Below are 11,285 nucleotides of genomic sequence, written 5' to 3' on the forward strand. Positions count from 1 at the left end.
TCCAACCTGAATTAAAACAAGCATAAAAAAGCAGCTTCGAAACTCCTTTTTTGACGGCTTAAAGCCATGTTCTGCTGGAAAGGAAATTTTTTATTTTGATTAAAATTTATCGCTGCTGCCGATTGGCTAACGGTTGTACCAATTTGACAAATGTCGATGAATTTCCACATGGCATTTTCCATATTAATTACTGTGCATCTTATTTATTATGATCAGCAGAGGCTTACACTTATCTATACAGCTATCAAAATCAAACCATTTCTGATTTCAAAATGAACAAAAATCTATTCAATTAATTTTTTAAATCTATTTCAGGTTTTTAAGGTGGTCATGGTCAGAAACATCAAGTTTCTTATGCAAAAGCCATTTTTTGAGAAATGAACGGTTTAAATCTCAAAACATTTCCGAAACGTATTTGCACATAATTTTGCTCTAATTCCGAATTGATGTGTGTTTAAATTAAGAAATCTGCCTGCTGGTAGCGATATTTTAACATAGCAACGTCCACAGCAACTGTTGTTTCCAATCAAAAATGTGCTTGCAAATTAAACATAATTCAAAATACTGTTTCAATTAAACTTTACAGGAAGGCTTTGAAGTGATTCACAATGGGAAGACAGCAATTGTCTTGAACATCGTTCCAATTCCCATTTGCCCATTATCCCAAACTACCATTTCCATGACTGGCGTGTAATGTGAATTGGTGTGTGTCACGAGGCAATATTAACGAATAATTTCTCTTAATCACTCCCCCCCCCCCCCCCCCCCACACACACACACACACACACACACACACACCTTACTTTCACGAGAAGAACACAAAAGGACTCGATCCAGTGATCAATCAAAATCACTTTTTTGTCAAATCTGACTTAGATTTTTTAATTTCAAGTTTCATTGAGAGTAATTAGCTTTTAAAGGTGTTAAATTAAGCATTCTAGAATTCGAAGTGTACCCCACCAGATATTGGAATGCTAGATTTGACGTCATGAGACCCATTTTTGTATTTTACATTTCCCAATAGCATTTTTTACGCCGTCTTGGGCTGTGTAGACGTATTAAAAAACTCAGACATTGTTTTTTAAAAACTTGGATTTTAAGTAGTGGGGATCGGGAGGGGTACAGCTTCTTTTGTATTATTTGTAAAACGAAAAAAAATCTCAGGGCGTATTATAAGGACGTATTGATACGTTTCTGTTTTTTGTGTCAGTGAATTAATCGAAATAGTTTCAATTAGTTTCTTAGTAGTCTTGGGACTACTAAGCACCAGTTATTGTTCTTGGATTGGGCTTTGGGGTAATCTTAAAGACACTGATATTGTCATGACAATGATAAGCAAGTCCTCTAAATCAGTAAAAATGAAATACGTTAACCCATGAATCATGCGCCAACAAACGACATTTTAACCATTGATTTTTAATGCTTTTATTACTACTAAAAGCATCATCGGCTAATTCTGTCCACAAAGTCAATTACAGCACCTAAAAAAGCTTATACCATGGAATCTAGACTGAGACTTTTGAATGACCATATTGATTGTTGTATTTAGCGATACCGAACCAGATAATGGAAAACCTTACATGTCAAGCTACGAATGTTTAAGAACAGAATAAGCACAATCCAATCGTACAGCACTGTCTACATCAACAACTCAGCATCCCGGGAGGTCTTTGTTGCGACGGCAGGGAATAGTGGCGGTTCCCGACTGCGACATGTACCTCCGCCGCCGGCTGGACTGCTACCTCCGTCACCGCGTGCTGTTGCCGTTGTTGTTGCCGCTGTAAGTGATTTGGATATTAAAGCAAACGATGCAGATCCAACCGCCGCAGCCACGCTTCTTGCGTCGTTTGGAGACAGCTTTTTGATTGTCATAGCAACCCTCAGCCCCCTTGAAATGAACCTCCGGCCCCACCCTACACTGCCCCAAGCTGCCAAGACGCCTGGTTTTTATTTCCTTTTTCAACTTGATCCCAATTTCATCTTGAAAAGCATCTGAAATAATATATAAGACATAACAACTCTCTTTCGCAAAATCAGATATTTTCGTTTTAGAATTGTGACCAAACTAGTCCACTTCTGTTAGTATTCAGTTTTTTTCAAGGTCAAATAAAGTCAGGCAAAGTGACCATGCATTTTGTGCCAGGTGCTTGGTCTGAGCGTTTGACTTAATAATATTTAGCACTGACTTGATCGTCATCATCCCGCAATTTTTTGTCTTATAATCTTAACGTTAAACAAAATATTGATAATTAAGCAAGCTTTACAATTGTATATTATTCTGAGAGTGTTAACTTAGGCCGTTCTCGATTTCTCTTAATCTTTTCCTACGCTTTCGATTTTCACATCGAAGTGAGCCTTTTTTAGAGCTTATCACTTTTAGAAAACAAGTCTTATCAGGATCAAAAAATGGTTTCTAGCTCACCTGGTAACAAACGTTCTAATTCTTGTTCAACTTCCTGCATCTGTGAGCAACTGACATCCTTGTAGTAGTAATGCGCTTTCTGGAGGTGGCGAAACAATGAATGATTAAACTTGAAACAAAGTACATCATGTACATGTAGTCAGTGGAAAAAAAAAACATTCAGGAAGGAAGTGTTTTGTAAGTTCGGCCACTGTTTTGAATTGATTTCAAAGTAAAGGCATTACAATACACACACAATGACATACCTGGTATTCTCCTCCACCACCGGCCTTTTGCACCACCTTGGTGGTAACTTCTTTTTTGTAGCCATGACCCTCGAGGTTTGCCTTCTTTAGCATTGCATGCATCTCAGAATCAGAGGCTTGAAAGCCGTGATTGAAAACCTTCATTTCCAAGAATTCGTCTGTTTTAGCATCTGATAATAGGAACAAAATGACGAGAAGTATCATTGTTCTGTTCGATCTGTGCCAGAATGTAGACTTTGAAGCCCTTCTAGTTTTCACGTGTAGCATCTTTTTTTAATAAGATGAGACCGCGTTAAGACACATGTAGCGTTCGAGAGTGAAAAAGATACAAAGGGGTTGAAAAATTACCAACTAGTTTGAATCATACTTAAAAACTTTAAAAGCAAATATTGAAAACAGCATTACTAACCGATAACGTTGGAAAGGACGAGAATAGTCACGACAAGCGCCGCAGTCGAATGGCGAAACATCTTGCTCAGTTCTCTTTCGACAATCTCAGCACGCAATGAGTCTCACTCGGGACTGAAAAGTGTTTGATGCAACAGCAAAGACAGACTGAATTTATAGACTGTAGCAACTGAATATGTTAGCCGGTTGTTTTGAACCACACAACAAATATTGATATTTAAACAAGGAACGCGAAAAACGTCTCGTGCACTGTGTTTACATCGAGCAAGGGGGCTGCCTTTGTTTTGTAAAAGCTACGTGTTCTTGTTTATAATTTGATCGATTGTTTTCGCATTTGGAATTACTTCCAAGAAAAGAAAGTCAAACAGATATTTAAGAAAATATTAAAAGTGAAATTGCCGCCGTTTCGGAAGAAAAAAAAGAAGACATGGATATATTCGATCAATATAGCAATAGTACAGACGTAGTTGAATGGTTACCATATCTTTATCTTAGACAAATATTTCAAATATTTGTAACGACGTCCTGACTGAAAGCGTGCAAAACAACTTGCCTTAATGTCTACGGTATCATTTGGAAATACAGATAAGGTGTTGACTATAATTATTATAAACGAATAAAAACATTTCCCGATACAAACTATCTTCACGTCACGCTTTCGTAAATAAGGTTAAGTGACAAACTACACAAAATTGGCGAATGAAAAATATAGGAAATTTGTCTCTTCGTACAAAATCACCTGCATGAAAACGTAACCGAATTCGAAATTAGCCAGCTGCAAATACAACCGTTTTGTGCTGCACTGCTCTGCAGTCTCGATTACAGTAACCACGACTGTGATTGTGGCTGTAATAATGATATGAATTGTTAGCGTATGTTTTTTGGGCCCTTTTTGCTTATTTCAGTGGTAGAGCAAATCCTGCCTAAGGGGTATCTTTGGTCTTTCCTACGCTCGTGTACTCAAGAAATTTTTGGAAAAATGTCGGAAGGTGAAGGAATTGTAAACGGTAAATCTTATCTCTGTTTCTGTTTCGAAGGACACCAGTGAAATGAAGGTCTATGCAAACAGAAAAGCTGATGGCATGTGTTCACCAAACGAAAAAAAAAATTCAGTCCTGTCTCCAACCATTTATTTAATCAATGGAGTAGGAAAAATCAGTATTACCAATTGATTCTTTATGTTCTTGTTCACGTGAAAAGCACTGCGATGAAATAGCTCAGTCGCTAATGCAGATACGCAAATCGTTCGCTAAAACGCGTTAGACGAAATGTTTGCTTTTCTGAAATTTTAATGTTACACAATCTTTGCTTTTTGGTCTTAGAATACGAACAGGTTTTACTGAACTGTTGGATTTCCATCTCAAAAAATGTTAAACAACATAAGAAAACTAATTTATTGCTTGTGTTTTTTCTTCTCTGTTTCTGCTATGGAAACTATTGGAATGCAGCTAAAACTATGTGTGCAAACATGGAAAAAGATTTTTTTCTCTTTTGAGTTGACAAGTTATGCAGCATCATTAAATAATTCTTTATTTTTGTTACCAGTAGCACAACATTGAAAACCTCTATATGAGTTTTGAGGTTATCCGCAAGAACGTAAACAATAAAAATGTGCACTTTTCAATGAATGCTCAAGCAAAGAACTATTTCAGTGTCTAGGCATAAGATCTTGACTGCTTATTTGATAAAAATTGATAAACTTATATTTTCTAAATTTGATATTTACACTACATAATGCAACTCAGGGATGCTTTATGTATAAGAGCGAGTTCGGAGGACCTTTCCCACCTACAACTGAGTAATCGGATGGCGGATATTTATACAGACTGTTGTCAGGCTATAAATGTTGGATGATGTAGAGCTAAATTTTAAAAAAAGTATGGTTCATCTAGGCTTGTATTGTTTAAAGGTAGGAATTCTTGTTTAAAAAATGACTTGGCTTATTGAATAGATGCCATATTCATCCTCAACTTCATCATATCGAGTAAATGAGAATAGTGATAAAAATATCACTTATACAATGCATTAGTACCGGAGGTGTACTAAGGTGGAACAGTGATTGAGGAAAAATTCATTTCTTTGCTCTGACATGAGTTTTTTGGCTTTTTTGGTCAATTTTTTATATATATATATTACAGCTTCGGTTTTTAGATTAAATTCATCAGTGCGAAAGAGAAAAACTGCACTGTACTCTACCACTATACCAAGCGCTTAGAGTGAATAAGAACCAAGACTCAACATCAGCTCAAAAGTGCAATAAACACTTTCATATAATAAAATTTACGCTATAACTTATTTATATAATAGCGTAAAATCATGCAAAAACATATTTTCCCAAAAGAGCTTCAAGAACCAAACACCATGGAACCTCATGCAACGCTCCTGGAAAGTTTAGTGGCGTGCCGCAGAGGGCTGAAAATTGCCCTCCACTACTATTTCACTCTTTTCTTGCGAGGCAAACAAATATAAGCGCGTTTCTTGTTTACTATTATTGTTTAACTGTTCCAATAGCCTGTAAGTAGGCTCTTTATTCGGGGGCAATGTGAATGGAACTATTCGAGCCAAGTTCAGAAAATCATAAAACGGACTACATCATTTCGTCAACTGTGGATCTCGAATCCGGCAGTGTATCTTCTTTTCAGCCGAGTAGACCTTAACAACAGGCAAAGCTGATCTCGAATTCACTTGGTCAAAATATATTGTATTACAATAAACAAAAGAACAAAAGACAGCAATGTTGTGAATACTCTCTTTTACTGCGATGACATTGAAAACATTCTCGTTTCCAATTGAAAATCACCTTGCAAGCATGATATTCAGTTCATCATTGCTTTCTATTATCGTTTCAAAACGTTAATTCCCACTAATAAACATAACTTCTACATGAACAAGGACAGTTAATGGTAAAAGAGGAAGAGGCAATGCGAGTTTCAACTTTAGCTTCAGCTTGGTCATTATTATCAAAAACACACACATACACACTAAAGACGCTATCCATACGCAACCTCATTTTATTGTCAAGCCTCCGTAAATAAAATCCAAATTTTGTTATTGTTAGCAAAGCTAAGTTCAGTTTGGTTCGGCTTGCTCTACCTTTATTTTCACTAGTTCTTAAAATAAGTTCGGAGCGTTGTTACTTTTAGAAGGTAGATATTTCAGGATTTGTAAAAAAAACTGTGAAATTTTATCGCTACTCTCGGAAAATCCCGGCAGTTAATAACAAACATGTAAATGTGAAAAATGTTTTACTGTAGATGTTAGCACTGAACGGTTATTGAATTCGAAACTAGCGAAATGCTGCATGGCCAGTGAAAAGACAAACAGTAAAAGAACAGCTATACCACAAGATGCGCCAAGCTGATTTATAATGTTTGTTATAGCAAATCTGGCATCAGACGTATTTTTTTCTATTCCCTACTAGAATCCTTAATACGTTTATTCTGTAAAAATTACCCCGAAACATTTTGGCAAGTATATGAACTATGCTAAAATATACACTGTCAACTTTGAACGATAAATTCCATCTCTGTAACATTTCTGTTGCGATGGACAACAGTGATATGTGATGTAGGTCTGTGTAAACAAAAACAAAAAGGAAATTTGTTCTCTGAACGACTGTAAAATGTTTTTGTCCGGTCTTGACAATTTAATTCAATCAGTGGACGAAATAAGTCAGTATTACCACTGTACTCGATTCTTAATGTTTCTTTGTAACGTAAAAAGCACCACTTTGAAATTCGGTAATTCAGTACGTGTATGCAAATTTTTCGCAAAAACGTGTTGAGCAAAATGTTTACTTTTCAGTTAAAAGATCAATAAGGCCACAGACCATGTTTGTTCTTTGGCGGGTCTTGCTATCTAGTAAATACAAATTAGCTCCAACTTCAGCCTTTGAGGAAAATCTGAATAAAATAATTAATTAACTTGTATTACAAAAAAACACTTTTGTTAGAACGCAGCGATACAAAAATACGGTACTTACTTTATCCAATAATTCTCATCTCTGTTTCTGTTGGTAAGAACACCATCGATGTGTCTGTAGCCATTTGTAAATATGCAGAATACCTTTTCGGCCCTTTTCCATCTAAAATGACAAGATATTCAGCATCAGTTAACAATATCTTCCGGTCCGTTTATTCAGAATTCAACTGCTTGAATTCTTTACTATTTTTAACATGACGAGCACAACTTAGAAACCGCAACACGCGTTCTGAAGTGCTCTGCAAAATGTTTAAATAAAATAAACGGCTCAAAAAGCTTTGCATAGGTCATGCGAATGATTTATATATCTTCACTTCTGCGATGTCTGCTTGGTGTCTGAATGGAAGAGCTCGCGAATGCTCTAAAAAGTATGTATTAAATACACAGAATAACAACAGATGAGTGACTATTCGGTATACCACCTGAAACTGGCAACCTTTTAAACAAGCCAAACCATTTCTGAAATGAAAATTCCCACCGAAAGAGCTAAAGAAAAGTTATTTTACCAAATGCCAAGCCAAGGACATATTTTCGAACTTAAAGCTTTTACTTAAATACAAAAAGAACTATTTTGTCTCCCTCTGCTATAAGGAAAAATAGCACAGAGTTTGATGAATAACAAAGTTGGCAAAGTAAGCAAATGTAAACTAGTCGAACCAACTTTGAATTTACTTATCTCGAGACACACTGAACTAGCTAGAACTACATACACTTCTAAGTTACACTCTAGCGGCAAGTAAACGAATTTTTTCTTTCTTTCAATCAACCGGGATAAAATTGAGTTCTGTTAAGCAAGTCTGAATTCCCAGTCACCCAACATTTCAGTATCAGTTTACCGCAATCCGTAAAATATCAGCGAGCAGACAACTTGCATAGAATGAAATTAAAGATAACACACAATCGGTCAAAAAACCATGGCAAGAAAGAAATGGCTTAAACGGAAAATAGGACTTCTGAATAGACACTGAATTGAATAAAGCTCACAATGCCTTCAAGCGCTGGATTAAAAAAGATTTACTAAGACTGCACAGTGATTGAAGAGAAATGTACATGTATTTCTTCGTTTAGACAGTAATTGCAAATTTTTCCCTGTTTTCTTCGTTTTGTCTATTATTGATCTCCTTCCAAAGCAAATCACTGATGCGAAAGAGGACTAATGATAAGATGTTACTTTTCTTAGCGGATCTGATCTTTTCATGCGCACATAATTAGTTTTTGGTCAATTTGAAACCTCATTTCCAGTATAAACGTTTTCTAATAAATCAAGAAATTCAAACGCAGTGTCCACATGCCCGGCCTCTGGGAATGGTTTTCAATTGACTAAATGCCGAGCAGTCAGAAATTTTCAGAGATTTTCGCCAGAAGGTCTAAGTGAAACCTCTAGAGAGTATTCTATCTTTATTGGGAAACGCCAAGCGATTTTAACAATTATTTTGCTTCTGTAGTTGACAAATTTTCCAAGTTTTAGCTTCATACTATAAAATCGCCTTTCTTGACTCAAAGTTAGAAATTTGATAGAGATTCGGCGGAAAGTCCTACTTCAACCTCTAGAGAGTATTCTATACATTTGTTTGATAATGCCAAGCGATTTTAAAAAATTATTTTGCTTCTGTAGTTGACAAATTTTCCTAGCTCCGGCATACTATAAAATCGCGTTATTCTTGACACTAATAAAACTTATGATCAGAGTCAAAGTTTCGAAAAGTTAGAAACACAAAAAACGAACTTCGACAAAAAGGGTATTCGACTTTTTATTTATAGATGCCACGCGATAACAAAAGCTATTTTGGCTCCGGTAGTTGACGAATTTTCTGAGCTTGGGAATAATACCGAAAAATTGCCATTTTTTCGATACTTGGAAAATCTATTGTCACATTCAAGGTACGGTAACAAATGGGCTATATACCGAGCAAGCAACGCTGGTTTCAGAGAATTTTGAGAAAATATCTATTTCGCATAAAGACTCGTCAATCTTTCTATCCAGGTGGGAAGGTATGACTAAGCTCATAAAAATTCATCAAGGAACCACAAAACATAATGTAGCTCATGAAATCGCTCGGCCTTTCTGAATATGGATAGAATATTTTCAAGAGGTATGAGCAGGCCTTTTCGTCGAAATTTTGTAAAAAATTCAGACTGTCAGCCTGACCAAAAATTTTCTAAGTGTCTAGAACATTGTGATTTTATAGTACTAATGAAGCTAGGAAAATTTTCTTAGTGTAAAGAACATTGTGATTTTTTAGTACTGCTGGAGAAAGGAAAATTCTCTTAGTGTCAAGAATATAGCGATTTTATAGTACTGCTGAAGCTGGGAACATTTTCTCAGTGTAAAGAACATTGTGATTTTTTAGTACTGCTGAAGAAGGAAAATTCTCTTAGTGTCAAGAACATAGCGATTTCTATAGTATTGTTGAAGCTGGGAACATTTTCTAAGTGTAAAGAACATAGCGATTTTATAGTACTGCTAAAGCTAGGAAAATTTTCAAAGTGTCAAGAATATAGCGATTTTATAGTACTGCTGAAGCTAGGAAAATTCTCTAACTGTCAAAACATAGCGACTTTGTAGTACTGCTGAAGCTAGGAAAATTCTCTAAGTGTCACGAACATAGCGATTTTATAGTACTGCTGAAGCTAGGAAACTTTATTGCCTACACAAAATTAAATAATTTTTGAAATCGCTTGAAACACCCTCTGGAGGTTTAAATAAGACCTAATCTCGAAAACATTTCTACAGTAACGGCCGGGAAGCTAGTGATCTTTAGTCAATTGAATACTATTTCAAGCGACCAAGCATGTAAATTTAGACACCGCGAAATTCTAAACGGAAATATTCGTCGACCTATATTTTTACCAAATGTTTCGAGGAGATATTTATGTGCATAAACCGTCACTGAACAAAAACAAATTAGCCCTAGCTTAAAACTAATTCGTTCAACTGTACCAAATTTTCATAGTGTTAACACCAGCTCGACAATCTCCGGCGCGTATTTATAAAAGAGCAAAATCCTGGACTTAAGTAACACGAGACTAGAATAGCTAAAACCTCCCTTCCTCTTTCTCTCTACTGTTACGCGAGAAATAAAAACATAAGCGCGTCTCTGTTGATTTGTTATCAGATGCACTCAGCATGAGAATTTGGTTTTTTTTTTCGAAGATCAGATTGCTTTCAGGTTAAATAGCGACTGACACTCTACTGTGTGATCGACTTGTTGCTATTTCCAAAATTATCCTAGCCGATGAATTTAAAATGCCAAGAAATGTGTAAAGCTTCCTGTGAGCAATTTCGAAGCAAATTTCTTAAAACCAACGACTTCTACTCATTTCATTTCCTTTGGTTCTGGCTAAGATTATTTATATTAACCAAGGAATCCATCCTGATTAACCGGCACAAGATCGACAAAATGGTTACTTTCACATTTGAGAAAAACATACCGCTAAATGGCGACTGTAGTCTACTTCACCAAACACGCCTAATTTCTCTTCTCCTGTGACGCACTGGTTGATCGAGGATGCAAAAAAATTGCACCTTGCCAACGTACGTGATTTGAGCATCTTCCAAACCGAGTTGTCCGTTTCTGAAGTTGTTCATTCATGCTATAAAAGCCTTCGCAGATTTTTGTACTTAGACTTGAAGCTCTCAGGATGTATACTTTACAAAGATGTGATACTCAATTGACACGTCACCAAAAAGAAGGTTTCTAATATAACCTCATCCCGTTTCCCTCAAAACGGGAACTACGTCCCGCGATTTCCGTATACATTGTACAGTAATTTGAAAGACACGACTTCCGTATCCCCATAGTTAGTAGAGGGGGCTAACTATGATATCACGAGACAGGCTTCCCGTCCCGCAAGAATCACTGAAGCGGGAATTATGGAATAAATAGGCAGAAATTGTAGCGCAAAAAAACCAAATATTTACTTTAAAAGATGGTTTGTCAAACTATATTAACATAACGACAGTTCCGACTACTTCGCTTGCTAAAGTGAATAGATACAGATTACAAAATTCCTTTTGAAGGGTTTACGTACGCCATCGTTTGTAAAATCGTAAAATCCTATAAATTTGTCTTGCTTGTTATAATTGGAAGTTTTCGCTTACCGATTGCTTCAAATTGTTGTATTATTCTTGAATAAAAGACCCTACTTGAAAGTTTTTATTCCTCTCACTAAATTTCTGATGCATTGTCAACAAATGGTCAACTGGTATCAAATTTGCTTTTTGGCGA

General features: G+C 36.0%; 1 protein-coding gene across 3 annotated transcripts; it reads right to left on the reverse strand.

Annotated features, from left to right (window-relative positions):
* Positions 1–1,412: 1,412 nt before the first annotated feature.
* Positions 1,413–10,859, reverse strand: LOC144662432 (uncharacterized). Of its 3 annotated transcripts, XM_078523249.1 has the most exons (5): positions 10,489–10,859; positions 7,058–7,159; positions 2,668–2,837; positions 2,423–2,501; positions 1,413–1,992 (listed from the first exon to the last, which is right to left on the reverse strand). In XM_078523249.1, the coding sequence occupies exons 3-5, from the start codon at positions 2,809–2,811 to the stop codon at positions 1,748–1,750; spliced, it is 468 nt and encodes a 155-aa protein (XP_078379375.1). In that variant the 5' UTR covers positions 2,812–2,837; positions 7,058–7,159; positions 10,489–10,859; the 3' UTR covers positions 1,413–1,747. The 3 variants fall into 3 exon arrangements, with proteins under 3 accessions (XP_078379375.1, XP_078379368.1, XP_078379363.1); XM_078523242.1 differs by lacking the exon at positions 10,489–10,859 and having other exon boundaries at positions 7,058–7,291; XM_078523237.1 differs by lacking the exons at positions 7,058–7,159; positions 10,489–10,859 and adding an exon at positions 3,077–3,467.
* Between the last annotated feature and the right edge of the window lie 426 nt (positions 10,860–11,285).

The sequence above is a fragment of the Oculina patagonica genome, chromosome 1 (genome assembly GCF_052425735.1).
Source record: "Oculina patagonica isolate OP01 chromosome 1, crgOcupat, whole genome shotgun sequence".
Lineage (NCBI taxonomy): Eukaryota > Metazoa > Cnidaria > Anthozoa > Scleractinia > Oculinidae > Oculina > Oculina patagonica.

Bases quoted from the DNA above. Each gene is read 5' to 3' on its own strand.
- LOC144662432 (XM_078523237.1), bottom strand. From the start codon at position 3,137: ATGTTTCGCCATTCGACTGCGGCGCTTGTCGTGACTATTCTCGTCCTT. The intron at 2,838-3,076 runs GTTAGTAATGCT...TCCTATTATCAG, and splicing joins CGTCCTTTCCAACGTTATCG to ATGCTAAAACAGACGAATTC. The intron at 1,993-2,422 runs GTGAGCTAGAAA...ATATTATTTCAG, and splicing joins ATTAGAACGTTTGTTACCAG to ATGCTTTTCAAGATGAAATT.